Source organism: Hippoglossus stenolepis, chromosome 6, assembly GCF_022539355.2.
Source record: "Hippoglossus stenolepis isolate QCI-W04-F060 chromosome 6, HSTE1.2, whole genome shotgun sequence".
Lineage (NCBI taxonomy): Eukaryota > Metazoa > Chordata > Actinopteri > Pleuronectiformes > Pleuronectidae > Hippoglossus > Hippoglossus stenolepis.
The window spans coordinates 18,342,168-18,359,485 of NC_061488.1; the positions used below are offsets into that span (position 1 = coordinate 18,342,168).

The 17,318-nt window shown below is 42.5% G+C and overlaps 2 protein-coding genes across 2 annotated transcripts; one reads left to right on the top strand and one right to left on the bottom strand.

The window, feature by feature from the left end:
* Positions 1-1,954: 1,954 nt before the first annotated feature.
* wdr6 (WD repeat domain 6) lies at positions 1,955-10,348 on the bottom strand. Its single transcript, XM_035159501.2, has 6 exons — positions 9,897-10,348; positions 9,223-9,360; positions 5,693-8,420; positions 4,799-4,876; positions 4,160-4,276; positions 1,955-3,888 (listed from the first exon to the last, which is right to left on the bottom strand). The coding sequence occupies exons 1-6, from the start codon at positions 9,964-9,966 to the stop codon at positions 2,928-2,930; spliced, it is 4,092 nt and encodes a 1,363-aa protein (XP_035015392.2). The 5' UTR covers positions 9,967-10,348; the 3' UTR covers positions 1,955-2,927.
* A 944-nt stretch (positions 10,349-11,292) lies between these two features.
* Positions 11,293-16,022, top strand: LOC118111146. The gene is made up of 4 exons (XM_035159503.2): positions 11,293-11,568; positions 13,272-13,327; positions 13,500-13,668; positions 14,893-16,022. The coding sequence occupies exons 1-4, from the start codon at positions 11,364-11,366 to the stop codon at positions 15,252-15,254; spliced, it is 792 nt and encodes a 263-aa protein (XP_035015394.1). The 5' UTR covers positions 11,293-11,363; the 3' UTR covers positions 15,255-16,022.
* Positions 16,023-17,318: the final 1,296 nt, after the last annotated feature.

Here is a 17,318-nt window from a genome sequence, read left to right on the forward strand (position 1 = left end):
AGAGGTCCTTGGGTCTCAAATCCAATATACTGTACAGTTTTCCATCAAAATACAGTCCCTGAACTTCCATTTTACAAAATACTAATATTTGCACCGATGAATTGGCCAAGTATTCTGTCTTTAACTCTCTTCATTGCATTACTTTGAAATAACCAAAATGTGTCTTTTCAGCTGCTTGTATGATAAAGCTTCCTCTGGTCAGATTAATGTTTATTGCATATCTGAAAAAAGTTAATCTTTTGATTACTTGTAACGAACACTTCATCCAAATCCATTGTTTAATCTATTCAATCTATTTTAGGTTTAAGAAATGAAGAATTACCATCAGGTTTTTTCGTGGTTATCTGATTACAACCTGTCAACATCCCAACTACTGTCCAGTCAGATCACTGTTATTGCTACAGGATCCTGACATGGACACCAATGCTGAGTTTACATAAAGTGACAGTAAAGAGCATCAGTGGTTTTACTATCAAAGACTATTACAATTTTCAGAACATCCTTCTAGGGTCAATAACGATTCAAATTACTGAACTTATATCACACAAACCTCTGTAATGTGATGACTGGAGCTGCTTCTCTTTGGCCGGGTGTCTGATGTCAGATGGTCGAGATGATGATGCCACTTTCAGCTTGCTTTCCAGACTTGGGTCTGTCAGTCTTTAGAACGGCCAAGTTGCTGGAGTCAGTTTAAAAAAATAACTCCTCACACTAGTTCCAAACAGAGATGCAAGCAGAACTGGAAAATCCTCCACAAATACATGAAGTTGGGGCTCAAGGGAATTTTAAGTTCAACGACTGTATGTAAGTTGTTGGCTCAGCTGGTTTCAAATTATTGACACAACTAATTTGTTCAATAAATTTAGTTTAGTGTTCATGTCCTGAAAGGTGACACCACACACCTGGAGGAGTTGTATAAACCCATCAGCGCGTTCAGATGTCATATCAGGCTCATGTTATGTCAGCGTGAGAAAATGTAATGTTGCTACTTTTCAGTTGCAATTGCCACAGCATACATGCCTCACAACAATGGTAAATACTTACAGGTATCAAACTCGGCAGTAAACATACACAAAAAAAGGTTAAATTTTTTTATGTCTGTGATTTGATTGTCGTCACAGAGAGAAAAACTGCACATTTTTTGCTGTATTTAAAATTTTGTATATCTTGTGCCCTATCTGTAATTTGATTTAACCCCCTAACCCTATTTGATCAAAAATGCTTTTTGAAGCAAACTGAGTCTTTGGAAGAATGTTACTGTGTTTGGTCCCAACAGATCCTTAGCAGCATCAAGGTGCTCCTTCACCAATTCTCCCTCTGAGTCAAGTTCAGAATGAGCCTTCAGGATAAGCTTAACTATTACCTCACTTACAGCAAAACTTGCCTGCATAACATTTAGAATATGTTCTCGTAAAATATATTGTTTTCCTCCCTCTTGCCCTTTCCCTCCTCAGATCCCTCCATCTTTTCTCCTCCCCTCTCCTCCTTCACTGTTCAGTCTACCCCTCTTTTCCTCATTCCTCAAAGGAAACATGAGACAAAGCTGCCACTCAGACAGTATTAGCATTTCATATCACAACACACTCCACCCCGCTAATTTAGCATTTCACACAAGCTTGTACTTCTGTCTTAGTGAGTACACTCAATGGCCCCTAACCTTAATCATCACAACTAAATGCCTAAAACTCCAAGCAAGTCTCAACCCTCACACACATACACACAAAATAGTTTGTAATACTCACAACAGAAATACTATTTCATCACCCTGGGCCTGAATATACACAAAACTGTGTGTGATGAATGAATGAATGAATGACAGCGTGACATAAAAAGCAAATACTTGCTGAAGTGGAAATAAATACACGGTGGTATTTCTAAACACGCGGGAGAACCAATGCTCAGCCCATACCTTCATCTAAACCAAATTATAACTCAGCCAAGAATAACTGAAAACTTTTTCAAGGGCTTATAAACCAAGCTCATCCTTTTATTTGACCATTTTCAGCAACATGAAGAAGAAAAACACATCCAGCATCATGAGAAAAAGAAAAAAAAAATCTCCCATCTGCAAATACTATCTCCTAGGTTGGTAAATGCTATCACTTGGTATGATTTGTATACAGTATCTTTTTTTGTACAATATACTATCAACTACAATTTAATTGACGTAATTCCGGGAAAGCAGCTCCTCTCTAAATACATCTGAATGAAATGCTTTGCTCAAATGTAAATCAGGAGTATGTATTAGGAGGGGATGGTGCCCAAACTCTTGCTTAGATATAAAAACCACAAATCTCCCAATTTGTTTGAGGAATTTGGTGCATTGAGACATTTGGTGAAGGCAGCCTTTGGTTTGTCCTTGTTCTTTAACATTTCTACAGTCCCAAGAGTCTTTTCAAGTAAAAACTGCTTCATTTCCTGGCTGAGATGTAACAAACTGTATAAAAAATAACTGCAGTCATTTCAGCCATCGCTGAGCAGAGCGGTGCTTCTCCTTGAAAGAGGCCAAAGACGGCTCCAACACAACAGAGATGGTTTAAATGATTCTTTGAAATAGGCATGAAAGTGTATTTTTCCTTGATGCTTTTTGCAGGTAGTCACTGTGCAAAAGGAAGTCGAGTCTGATTCCAGGCAGATAAGCTGCCCACATCATATTTTCAGAGGAGTTTTCTAAGGTTCGCTGAAATTAATGACAAATTAAAACAGTTTCATATCTCTTCATACAGCTTTGATAATGTTCCTCCCTGTACCTGTCTGTCTTTGGAATCTAGAATGATCCATTTCTGATGCTTTGCGAAAGCTGAATGAAAATAATTTAATAAAATCAATAGAGTATTATTCCCTAATTTCTTTTCATTTATGCAGCTGCAATCTTATCATTTGACGGATGATTTTTAAATAATGTCAAAAAAATGTGTTCATTCAGTTCATTCACTGTTATTTTCTGATTCCACATACTTTGACTTTTCTTGTAAAGTCACTTTGACTTTGACTGTGTGTGACTGTCTTTTTAGTCTTCCCTCTGTCCATGTGTCTGTGTTTGGGACTCGGAGCAGCTGGAGGCCCTGACCACAGACCAGCACCCATCCCGTCTTCTCTCTCTTTTTCCTGCTCTCACAACAGTCTTTCCCGTCACCCTCTCTCTTAACCACACTGTCGGTGTGTGTTTGATTCCCTGTCTCGCCTCCTCTCTCATCACTGGTCCTGAGCCTCCCAGCTTTCTCAGCCTCTGTGCTCTTCCTCTCTGTTTCTAATCCTGCCTCAATCCCTTCTCCACAAACTGAAATCTCCTCAGCCTCAAATATTGTGTTTTCATCTCCTTCCTCACTGTCCATCATCTGCCCCTCCCACACAGAAAGTCCTGCAGCGTCTGCAACATGGGAGCACAGCGTCTCTCTGTGGCTGATACCGGTACTGGATACCCTCCACAGGCAAACCCTCTGATCTGAAGAAGTAGAGACCACCAGGCCTGGGGTCAGGAGCTTTACAGCGGTAATAGGGGAAGCGTGGGCCAGTGGGATGTCCATGTGTCTGTGGAGATGGAGCTGAAGCTGGTTCTGGGGTTGGAACTCGGGTTGTGAAATCTGAGAAAGCCCTCTGCTGCCCCCAGTCTGCCTGTCTTCTGGGTACTGCACCCTGATCGTGGACACTGTCAGCTGCCCATCATCCCCTCCACTAGCAACAGTTACCAGGCAACCACCCTCTTCTAGTCCCAGTTCCTCTGCACAAACAGCCAATGAGTTGATGCCGCTCTGGTGGGCAGGAATGTCGAGGCAGGGGGTCGGTGGAGTTGGAGCATCGATTGAAGTATCTTTTGAGGAGGAAGCGTCAGTCAAATCCCAAACTGCAATTTTGCCATCTGTCGCAGCACTGAACAGCAGCTTATACCTGAGAGAGGGCACAGTGTCATAGATTTAAACATTACTGTACATTAGAGATGGTTTTCACCACATGTTCCCGACACAGGTAGAGTTAGTGCTTCCCTGTATTCAGTCCGTTACTACTCGTTTCTAAAATTGCGTGTTTAAAAATGATAAAAACATATATTCAAAACAATCAGTGGTTTGGATCATTTTTTTTTTTTTTTTTTTAAAAAGGAAGACAACCAATAAGTTGGTGAATGAATGAATTCACTTCGAGCAGATCAAACATGGATCACCTGCTGCCTTTTCCGTCCTCCAGGCTGCAGGTGGCGACACTGAGCACACAGCGCTTGTGGTGAAACGTCTCCCACAACAAATCAATCCGATGTTTACCTTCATTGACAGAGAACAGTCTGGAAAAGACAGTGATGGAGGTTAGAGAAGGACACAGGTTGGACAGCGTAATATGCCGATGAAATAAATAATACAACAAGGTTACTCGAAATTGACAATCTCAAAGGAGAGATACAACCCATCATTCTTAATATTTGTGTTTTATGAACTCATTTAGGCCGAGTAAACTGAGTAACACATTTCAACTGTGTCTTACACTGAGTTACACCCATCAATGCTGTAGCCAGGGGACCAGTCGGAAACCCCCTGAGGCCACATACATTCTGCCTAAACTTCATAATTGTAGAGGTTTGTTTGGCCTCGGATGGTGGTGGGGGTTTACACTTGAACTTTACTACTTTATACTACTTTACTAGTACTTGTGTGTGTTTTGTTTTGCCTTCTGCCCCCCAAATCCCTTGAAACATTCCTGGCTGCAGTGAACGAAATAAACATAATAACACTTTAAAACTGCTTGAGAGACTCTGTGTTTTCTTTGTTCTCCCGCTGTGGAGAACAGTGTCTGCTGTGCTGTGACCAACCTGACAGCTCCGTCACTGCAGGCCAGAGCCAGAAGAACACAGTCTGCTCTCTCATCCACCACCACTATGGACATGTACCTGAAAACACACAGACACAACTGGTAGCACAGAGGTAGATCCATAGCTGCAGAAACAGAGAAGGGTATATATTTACATGTAATCTATAGACATTTTGGAGAATGTGTAGCTTTTTTCTGCGGAAAGTTTGCACGATTGATTTTGGACTATCTCCAGAGTTGGTCTTTCACACAAGAACAACGCAGCAGGAGATTCTCAGGGTCAGACGTGTTCACAACAACACAGAAATCTCCGTAGTGTTCAGGTAGGACGTAACTTTGTAATTCTGCTGCAGAGATCACGTGTTTGCACAGCAGTGTTAACAGCACATCAACACCAGCGTTGACCCCTTATCATCGCTCTTTCCAAGTTGACATCTTCATCTGTGTATTATATGTGTACTGCACCTCTTTTTCAACCTGAGATATATTTATCGTATATGTGGCTTTTCAGTTTTGCGCCCATCACGTGTCAGAAGCCATCATTAAAACGATGCATCAAAACTCGCTCAAAGTGAATCCTGCTGTTTTCTCACACAGGCTCATTCGGACACGATCACAAACAGCAACTGACTCGGACATTTGCGTACTCACATACATATCATCCAGAAAATTTCAGAAAAGTATCTGGAGTTCAGTGCATGTCTGAAAGCAGCTATAAAGAAAATGGAGACTAAAGAACAGGAAAAAGGAAAAGACACAAGCTAGAGGTTGTTGAATCCTTGATGGTTTGATTCTTCACACGTGTGCAGACAATAATAGTGGTGAAGCGACATTAAAGCTTTTTTATGTGCGTCACTTTGTGTGAACGTCTCCAACATTACAACCATGAACTTGCCTTGTTTCTGGATCCATTTTCACCGTCTTATGTCGGTTCCGCTTCCTCTCCCACTGTTCATCCAGTCGGTGACTGGCCACCTGGATCACCTGACAGGAAGGAATCAATCTCTGCTGGTCCCAGCCAATCAACAGCCGGTAACACTGCATTTGAGCCCGGCCGCCGGCTGAGAAGAGCAAGGTCGAGAGAGACTGTGACTGGTGAACACTCTCTCCCCCTGCATGCTTTATTGCCATCACCGTCCTCACACTCGAGATGTGGTCTGTAATTACTGAGAGGACTTTGATGTTGCTGGAGTTGGGATGTACCGCGAGGACGGTTAAGCTGGTGTCCTCTCCTCCCGTCACCAACACCTCCCAATGCCCTCGCTCTCGCTCCACCACCTTTCTTTCAGTTTCCGTCACACTTGCAGTCGTTTGAATCACAGAGTCACAGCCTCTTCCCTCTATCATCCCCAGCCTGCATACACACCCGACCCCCTTCCCGTGGATGCCCTCTCTCAGGCCCCATCCTCCAGTCCTTCCTGTCCTACCAGCCCAGCTCGCTTCCTCTCCGGGAGGATGTGAAGCCAGGACAGCCCCGTGCTTGATGAAGACCAGAGCTCCATATCCAGGCCAAACCCTTTTGTGTGACGGCCAGAGAACCCAAGAGCGATGCCCCCCACCACAAGGCACCGCAAACAGCCTCTCCTGCCTCACCGGGTCCCACACCACAAAGTGGACAGCGTGGAAGCCAGCGATGACAAACCTGGCTTCTCTTGCCTCATTTTCTGCCTGTACATCTTCTCCTCCTGTCTTAGAGTGGTTCTCACCTTCCTCTCTGGCCTCCTCTTCCTCGGGAATTTCAGGTTGGAGAATCATAACTTTCTCCAGCCACTCCATACCTTTACAGGCCCGCTGAACTCGCAGAACCTCCAGCTGAAGCTGCTCGTGGTTCCCTACAGTCTTTTCAGCGATATTTTTACTGTTTTCTTCAGGTTTTTCTCGTGGTGTTTGTTGAACTCTAAAAACTCTCACACAGCCATCCCTGCCGCTGCTGTAGAGGAGTCCTCCGTATTCACACACTGATGTTACACCCTGTTTTCCGTGCACCCCGAACAGGCAGCTTAAAGGTTGCAGCTGTAGTTCGTGCACTTCACTGTTCTTTCTCTGCTCCATGATACTGCTTTTTCCAACTCCATCCCTTATGTTTTCCTCCTCTTCCCCTTCATATGCCTGTGCATCATCTCCTTTCTTTGGTGCGGCTTCTCCTCCTTCTTGATACAAAAGCAGGGACCCTCTCCTGTCCCCGCAAACCCAGAGCGCCCCCTGTGACCTGGAGTGGAGGCACAATGCAGCCAACAGCCAGCGTTTGCCGCAGGGAGGAAGAAGGAAAGGAAGAAGAGGATTGGCATTGAGAGCTAAGGATTGGTTATCATTTAATTTGACCTCTACACACCAGCGATAGACGAGTCCTTCAGCACCTGACGCCAGCAAACACATGCCTGCTCCTCCCTCTTTCCAAATGAGACTGTGGATCTTCCCTGAACCACCTGAGAGAAGGATCCCAGCGTGAGGTTGAGAGATGGGGAAGACCTGAATGGACCCACTGAGGTTTCCCACAGCACACAAATTAACTTTGGCTGTGGAGTCTTTCACATTGATGCAGACTGTTTCCATCACACAGTAAGAATGAAAGTCAGGAGTCCCTTGCCATAAATTCTCCCACGTCCCATTGCTGTATTGATAAATATTTCCTTGGTCAGTGCAAGCCACAATCTTACTCTGGCTCCAACTTTCATTTTCATCCTCTTCTCCTGCTACACAAACCACTTTAGGCAAACTGTGTCCTGGGAATTTCAGGTCTGTTAGTTTGTCTGTCACTGCTTCCTCCGTCTTCTCCTCAGTCCCCTGCAACCTCCACAACCTCACCCCTCCATCTGCCCCCCCTGTAGCCACCCATCTCTCTTCTTCTGTCCCCTCACTCACTGCCAGTGAACGCACGCCCCCTGCTCGGTGTCCCTTCAACGTCCGAACCACCTTCCCACCTGCAGCCCAGTCCCAGACTAAACAGGCCCCGTCCTCCCCAGCACTGAACACCTTCCCGGGGGAGAGACGCACGGAGAACACCCTAGCCTGGTGTCCATACAGGACTCGTAAACAAGCTGGATTCAGGTCCCCACATTTACCCCCAGGGCCCCCTAAAACCCCAACACCCCACACCCTTACGCTGCGATCATCAGAGGCTGAAGCCAGCCAACCCCTCTCCTGGAGGTAGGAGATGTTGAAGATGACCCCACTGTGCCCAAGCAGACGTCTCTCCACTGGAGCTTTGCATTTAGAATAACTGTCTCCTCCTCGATCTCCTCCACCAGGCTTCCAGACAACCAGCTGGTTGAAAACAGTCCCACCTACTAAGACAACATCTGCCCAAGATTCATGTACAAGAAGGAGGGCAGAGTACAGCAGACATCCCTCCAGACAGGAGCGCTGAACCAGGGCAGTGCCTGTGTTGACATCCAGGAGAAGAGCACTATTGTGAGCTAAGGCCACACAGAGAAGTGAGTGTTTGTCTCCAGAAAGCCAGCGAACATCCAGGGCCCAGTCCTGTAACTCCATGAGGGGACCCAAGACCTCCAGGTGGAACTGGTCCCCATCCTGCAGACCCACATGGAGCCTCACCAGCCTCACAGCCTTGCCCCCAAACACTGCCAGGTCGTAGAAGTTAGGCCCTGTGGTGGAGCTGAGTCCTGGGGAGTGACAGAGGAGAGGAATATTGTGAATATATAAGAGGAACAAAAAAACACAACAACAACAACTCCAAAAAGCAGTTTTTCCAACCATCTACTGACAATTACAGCCAAAGATAATATTCCCATCACCTGACATTCATGTAAACTTCGGCAAAAATATACTAATTTTACTTTTTACTTTGCAAACCTTTACTTTGAAATCCAATATATTACTTTGAAACCATCATGTACCACCAGAAATATAACAGAAGAAGAAGACGACAAACAACCATAGACAGAAAATAGAGATGGTTGTTGCCTCCGTGACGTCACCCACAGGTTTCTAAGGAGCGGTTATGAAGCTCAAAATGAGCAGCTCACCCGTCGCCCTCTCCCCAGTGTCTGACTCCTCCTAGTCTATAGTGTTTCGAGTCAGGGAAAGAAGAGGGGAATATTGTGGCATGCACGGACACAGCTGCTCTCCCTTTATGGACTTTTGTTGAAATGTTACTATGTGCAATATAAATGAATGCATATCTGTTTAAAAACCAATGTTTTGTATTAACTTCTTCATCAGACTATAATGTGTCTACTTGTCTGAGAGTTATGTTACTATTTGTACCACTGGGACACTGTGCATGACAATAAAAGCATTTGTTTAAATCCTGCTGATCACCTCCACGTAGTTAAAAGGTTCCTTGTCCTAAGGCTTGTCCATCTTACTTCATCAAATCTGCCCGTCAATTCAAAACTAATCGTCGAAACAATAAGGAAACAGAACTGAGAATGAAAGTGTTAAACAACATCTGCTCATTCTGACCATGTTTCTTCTGAGCTGTGACAGCGTCTTGACGTCTTGGTCTGACTCCATGGATTCTGTAGTGTTGGAGCACACTCAGTGAAGCAGAGGCTTTAGGACGAGGCTCGAGACTGTACACCGTCAGGACTGGACCCTCTCCTGCAGAGAAGAACAAACAACCTAAATGAGTGTTGTACTGGGGCTGGGAAATAAAACAATGTCAACAATAAATTAACGATTTCAATGTAATTCTCATCAATAACAATATAACAAAAGTCTAAAATGCGTCAATATAAAGCGTCTGCATTGTGTACGCACAGTGAGGAGGTATTGAACACATCGTTGATTGACCTCGGGTTTGTAAAATGCTTTAGTGTTAATCAAGTGTCATTCTCTGCTCGTAGAAGAAGAAGAAGAAGAAGAAGAGTGTAAAACCAGAACCTTCAGTCAGGAGCAAAAACCAGTCTTTCAAATATTAATGTCACATTAATCATGATAATTATCAATATCAACAGATATGTAAATGTTTATCTTAATATAATGTATACAGCCCACTGTTGTACAGTACAGTAGTGATTAGCCATACATAGTACAGCTCTACTGAATGTACTAAACAAATATAAATACATTAGCCTAAATAGATCAAATAAAATCACACGAGTAGAAAAACCATTGTGAGAAGTTTAGAAACCAACCTGTGAGGAGAAATAGATCCTGAATGAACTGCACAGCTGTGACTGGAGCGACCAGAGCTGCTGCCTCCATCTCCTGAGGAAGGAGCACTCACTTTTACTGGCGCATCAGTGTCACTGTCAGTGGAGGGAAATACAGCAAACAGGCAACATGAGGTCCAGGTCCAATGGTGGGTTCAGTCACCAGTAGCCTTCCAGTTAGCAGCAGGAGCAGCAGGAGGAGCAGGAGGAGCAGCAGGAGCAATTTGTTGAATAAAAATAAAAGTGATTTTTCTGGGTTAATATTAATGTCGCTACACGTTTTACTGTTTAAACGCCTCAAACACTTTCTATATATATATGTTTCTTATCTATATAAAAACACAGGTTTTACGGTGCACGACCTGCACACACACACAGCACCCATGTGTTATTGCTGTCTTCCGTGCCGCGTTTTACCAATCAGGTTACTCTGCCTGCTCTCTCGTCGCTGATTGGTTGAAAAAAGGAAAGCAGTATTTTTATTGGAGGACACGATACATGTGACCCACTGCAGCTGGGATGTGATGCGTTTAGGTGTTTTCTGGAAAAGAAATAGTTTAGCGTCCCAGGCACTGAATTTATTATGACTAACCTGAAATTCCACCTGAAATGAAAGACCTGCGGATGATAAACTATCATTATAATGTTTATACAGCAGATCAAAATGTATGAAAAAGTTATAATTTTGAAGTTGATACTTGTGGATTTGTTGAAAAGACCCTGAAACTACTGAATATTTATGTGAGAAACTTAGAAATTAAGTTGTTATAGAGGGTCTCTCAAGTAAAATGTCACATGTGATCAATATAATTAGGCTATATAAATGGTTGTGTATCATATTCATAAATATCATATTTCATAAATTCATCATCCATCAGGTTTCTCTCCCAAAATAATCACTGTCTCTTGAGGTGTTGCCTTTTAAATCTAAACTAAAAACACACTTCTTTCTGAAGGTATATTCCTAAATTTACTTGGTGCCATGTTATTCTTGTTCTTTTATCTCTTTTATTATTATAATTGTTGTGTGATTACTATTATCATTATTATTTATGTACGTCATTCAGATTTGTATTTGTTTTCAGCATTTTGTACTTTGTGTTTGAAAGTGCTCCATGAATTAAGTTATTATAATTCTGTCGTTGTAAACAAGCTGCTGTTTCCACACTTGAGTTTGTAAACAGAGTTTGTTCAGTAAAGGTATGTATGAATCATCTGATAATTATTCGCTGCGTACTTTTCCATGTCCTTAACTTTATGTTCGAAATAAATAAATAAAAGTGGATGAATGAAGGCCTTTGTTTTATAAAACAAACTTTGGTAGATGTGTGTATTAGGATCATGGGGAGTAGTGTGGATGTTCCGAGGCGACCTGAACACGTCGCAGCGGGCTGGCTGGTCGTCAGCAGTCAGTCAGGTAGCGGTGCTGCTCGCTTCACGGCTTAAACGATGCCTGGGAAATGCAAGTTCCAGGACTCGTGGCTCGCCAAGCGCATCTACCAGGACTGGCTGGTGAAAGACGCGCAGGACATCCACTTCGCCCGGTGCAGAGCCTGCTGCAAATCCATCAAGCTGCAGACCATGGGCGAGGCTGCGCTCACCAGCCACGCAGGAGGAGCTGGTCACAAAGCTGCGGTGCGCAAACTCGCGGAAGGTAAAACCGCTGCGTTCGCTGCCCTCATTAGAACTACTAATACGGTTTAACAGCACGAGACACGTGCACCTCTGAGTGCATGTGGTAGAGATCAGGTGATGATCGGTGTTTCCTCAGCTCGTTTGTGTGTATGTTATGTAAATGTGTTCGATTTCTGCACGACCACAACATACACATGTTCTAATGTAACAGTTTGTTATTCATAATAATCCCTATTATAAATTCATAGTAATAAGCCTTGCTTCTCTGTTATTATACATTTAAAACCACCACTTTTGTCAGAAACTACAGTCAAAACCACTCTGATGCGGTAATAACAGTCACGATGATGTAATTATTGTGTGTTTAGGGTTATTTGCTAAATTTATCTATATGAAACTTAAGATGCATACATGCTCTACCCAGTAATCTATTAGAATAATATATTTATCCATGAGTTGACCCCAGATTAAGTTTAAACCTGTCAAATACCCAATTTTTTAAATATTATTAACTTCATAAACTGTAACATTCAACCACAAACATATGCACCCTCAAATAAATATGAAGGTTATTGTATTTAGGTGTAACTACAGAAATGTTTTTCATGATATTTGGCAACTATTATTGTTACAACCTATTATTGAATATGTTTCACCATATATTTCCGGTAAATCAAAATATTTATATTTATCTTATCTATATTCATCTTAAATATAATATATTTAAGACCTGGTTATTATAATCATTCAGGAGATTACAAAGACCTTCTCTGTGTCACTGCTTGTGATCAGACGTTTTATGCTAAGCAGGTTTATACATAAAGTTTGCTTTGATGTATTTGTGAAAGTATAAATATAAAAAATATAAAAACATAACATAAAACATACTATAAGCACCAGGGGAGGGATTGTGCAATACGTTGTAACAGGAGAACACGGTGAGGAGAAATTCAAACGGGTTTAAAATGTGTCATTGTTTAAAGGACAAGTTCATTCAAAAACAGGCAGCAAAACAAGACAATCTGAGATAGGTTTGTTTCTGTGAAATCCACATATCGGTCTCTGTGAACAGTGGTGTAAAGTTCATTCATATAGTAAATCCATAGTGCAACTTTAGAGTTTCCTTTTTCTCTTGATTACTTTATCAGAATCAGATACAAAACCTTTTTCTTCAGGGATGTGTCGTAATTCTGCTCAAGGGCACTTCAGCAGGGAGTATACTTGCTGCCATGGCAACTTAATGCCTTTTATTTGTATTGCTCTGCTGCACTTGAGCATGTTCAGTTTGCTACACAGTTAGATTTTGGGAAGTGATGAAATAATGCATGAATTAATGATCACAGTGATCATGTGTAGGATTTCTTAGTTCTCGGATCAACTAAAATTACATCACTGACTGTAAATTTGTAATTAAATCTGACATTTTGTACTTTTTCATTGTTAAAATGAATATTTATTCTCCAACAATATACCCACGTCTGCTTCACATGCACATATCTAATTTGCAGTCATTCTTCATGACTTATAAAGTCTGAGCAGTTGTACTGATGCTGAGTGTGTTGGAAACACTGATAGTAAAGTGCTGCCATGATGCTGGAAGATGCTTTGGAAACGTGTGTTTGTGTGAAGGTGATGTTGTACCAGGCTCCACCAGAAGGAGGCGCTCTCTGTTCATTTTCCTGAAATGTATTCATCTGCAGCCTCTCCCTGTCTCCTTATTAGCAGGAAATGTGATGATGATAAACGCCGCGGGGCAGGTGAACGGCAGCGTCAGTCGGGTAAATATTTTAAAAGTGATGGTTTTGTGTAACATTTATTTTAGACACATTTGCAGAATTTAAACGAACCCTGGAGGAGCTCAGAGACGCAACACAACATTAATGCTAGAAATGACAAACATGACACCAGCATGACACGACCACTTAAATCAGCTCGTTCCCCTCCTCTCAGACGGAGGACACCAAGGAGCACGTGGCCATCTGCCCCCAGCGGGACACGTTGGACAGGGTGACAGGCAGCGACTGGTCACACCTGCACCACGGCCCCACTAACAACTCCACCTCCCACAATGCAGAGCTGCAGGAGGTGACATTCCCCTCCGCCTACTTCACAGCACCAGGTACCCACACATGAAGCTGTGCCAGCTGCTCCACTATTTACTGCCCAGAAACACTCATCGGATGTGGGTCCAGACCTATGAATGAACATGTGATATTCCAGCATTAACCTGATTAAGACAGATCAAGAAACTGTAAAGAGCTCAGCTCCGCAGTATTTTTATTGGCGGGTCAATCAGAGGAAAAAGCTGAAATGTGAGGGAGTGGTAAAACATCCATGCAGCCCCTGAGGGTCTCTGAATGAGTTTGAGTTTGAAAATGCTGTGAATCAATGAATCAGTGATGTCAGTCATGTTTTTATCTTCAGTTCAACACCTGTGGTAAATATTGCAACAACATGTTAGACATCACACTTTTCCACCATCTTCAAACTAAATGACGCGGGAACATCTAGTGGAAGAGAGATGCTCCATCCCTCCAGTAGTGTTCAGAGTCTTGAAGAAGAAATAAAGCTGCAGACTTAACATTCTGCTAAAACACATTATATGAGAGTTTTTCATCTAATTCTTATTGGAATATCAATTTAAATCATATTGATTTTGTGACTTGGGGAAGTCATCTTCACACCAGTTTGTAGAACTCCCTGCGAGTGTGTTTTAACTCCATCCATTCATTTTCTTTACTGCTTATCGTTTTGAGAATAATGGGAGAGCTGGAGCCAATCCCAGCTGACATTAGGCGAGAGGCGGGTACACCCCGGACAAGTCGCCAGTATATCGCTGTGTATCGCCATTCATCCCCACATTTTAATTTCAGCAATTTATCTAACCCCAGTCTGCACCCAGGGAGAACAAACAAAACCTATGGGTTCATTTCCCTATCGTTATCTGAGACCTGATGTTTCCCGTGCGAGGAGAAGAGCTGAAGCTGGAGCACAGGAAATCCAAGCACAGGCAGGAGCTATTTGATTGCAAGCACACGGTTTTGAGTGATAGCATTAAAAGATCGGTCCTGCTCTCAAACTGGAAGACTACGCTCTTAAATAAAAAAAAACATCAAAACCCTGGCGGAACCAGGAACCTTGATGTAGTGAGGTGACTGGGCTAACCACTGCACAAATCATGAGCTTTATAGGGTCATCTAAATGGGTTTATAATTATTAGTCTATTGTACTGAGGAACTTTAGTTCATTCATCAGTAAAAAACCCTTTTTCAAAGAACATATTCTGGACCATCAGGAGCATCAAGTTCCCCTCACTGACCTTTTTTCGAATCTGACCTCTCAGGCACCTCCAGGCTCATCAGCCAGCATCTCCTGTCGTCAGGCAGCGAGGCCGAGGAGGCCGGCCATCGCTCGGTGAAGCCCGACTCCGTGGAGCTGTCGAGGCTGGAGCACCATCAGAGAGCGGAGGCTCTGGAGCAGCAGCAGCAGATGAAGATCCTGGAGTGGGAGAACAGGATGAAGGTGCTGGCGTGGGAGCAGGAGCTGGTGAGGGAGAAGAGGAGAGCGGCGCGGCAGAAGGAGAAGGCGTTCAGGATGAAGAAGGCGTACTACAAAGCCAAGTTAAAAAGGATGGGAGAGGACGTGCCGCCATCTTCCTGCAGCAGCAGCGATGAAGAGGAAAAAAGATCTGATCCGACAGGATGAACTGATTTAATAGATTTTTTAACAGTGATTGTTTCACTCATTTATTGTTTTGTCTATATTGAATTAACTATTTTTATACTGTACATTGTTTTTGTACTTGAATGCAAAGAGAGATTTCTTTAAATTAGCTGAATTTACACAAAAATGAGAGTGAATCTACTCTAGAAGTACTGCTACTTAAAAATAGAAGTACGATAACTTGGGTTCCCCATTACTCAAAAGTATAAACATAGCACTTATAAAACTACAATAAATGACTTTTTCCAAATGGTCACAATAACTAACAACCAGTCCCCAGATAATCTGAAGTTATTATCAGAGAAATTCAAAGAAAAGTTTTTATTTGAAATTAACTGACAAAGCTACTAATTTTAGAAAAAAGCTATTAAAGTACATGGGAGTTGTATGAAATGCTGACAATACTTGTGATGAATAACTTTGCACATTTTGTAGAAATTAATCGAATGAAAGGTTTGAGATATAAAATCAGGTCTGTTTTTCAATCTGTCGTTTATCGTCATGTGGCTTCAATGTTCAAAATCACACAACATTCACTGATGTTAAAGTCTGAGGAGAAGATGTTTTTAAAGAATGTACTGAAGTTAAATTTGATCACAACAGACGAGGAGACGAAGTGACATTCATAATCTTTTATCAGATGTTTCTCTTGGGGCTTCTTGTGCATGTTACCATGAGAATGTTTACTTATATACTATACTAACTGTTTTCTTGCTTTGTAAATAAATTAGCATTTTGTACAAAGTTTAATCCGATTACAGACTATGAATATTAGTGGAGAATCATGTGGCCAGAAGTACTTGAACACAAAATTGTGTGATTGCTGAATATCTCATTATAATACCAGAGGCCTGGTGTGTAATGTTGACTGGTTTTCTCGTTGTGTGAGACAAGAGCTTTAAGGGGGTTAGCCTAGCTTAGCATAGACAATTAGTGGTTTTAGAGTCAGTTATATCTATTTCTGAGCTTTGGAGGTGACAGGAGACGTATTTTTGAATTTTGGACAGAATCGTTTGCTATTCCCACTTACTTCCAGTTCTCATACTGAGCTAAACTGAGTTTATCACCTTTTGATGCCCTAATTGGCTGGAAAATGTCCAGTACATTCAACTTTCCTATTCCGTTCTTTTGGGTTTCATCTGTGTGTTTTTGAATCAAACATTGCTTTTGAATTTCATCATTTAATCACGCCCCATGGGTGAGGACCAGTTTTTGCTTTAGTCTTTTATCAGGTTTATGTTTCAGGCCTGATGATATTCAGTCTGCGCTGGGTGCCTCTATCTTGGACCGACTCTTTGCTCGTCATCAGAGACAGCTGAACATCTCTGCACCTCTGAACGTGACAGGATGCGTTTAGAGTCAAAACCAGTCCAATGGGGAGCCCTCCAGAAAAACATGTCTCTCAGTCAGGAAGTTTTCTCTCATCTGCTTTTTAGCCTCCAAAACATCTGCTCTCATGAATATCAAACAGAACACAAACACACACTCACTCAGGAAAAATACAAACATACAGTCTTTGGAATAAGCGTTTTTTTTTTAATGTCCAACATTTTTCTGCGGTCACAGGGTACAGCTGTTTCCTGCCATCGGCAAGGGGATGGCAGGATAGCGACATCCCATAAAGAACACACAAGTCAACAAAGACAATCTCCCATCCCTCCTCCTCCTCTCCCCGCTGTGCTCTCGCTCTGTTTCTTTCTTCTGTCACTTTCTTTATTTCAGAGCACATCACAACCAGCTCGTCTCAGCTCAGTCTCTGTGTCTCCCCCACCTGTGTGACTCCTATTGGTCCAAACTATATTAACCTGAAGCTGCAGTGTTCACTGCCTGACGCGTGTGAAAGCAGGTGAGTAATTGGAATTTGTGCTCGTGAAGCTTCAGCCTTGGATCTATGAAAGTGAAGAGGAAGAAAAAAGGTTCGATTTGGGATAAAACGGCACCATTTACACCCAGAGTGAATCTGTCAGTACAGACGTGTTGAGATTCAGTCAAGAGAGGATCAACAGGCGTTTCTAACAGCAGCCATTAAAGATGCTCCGCCCACTA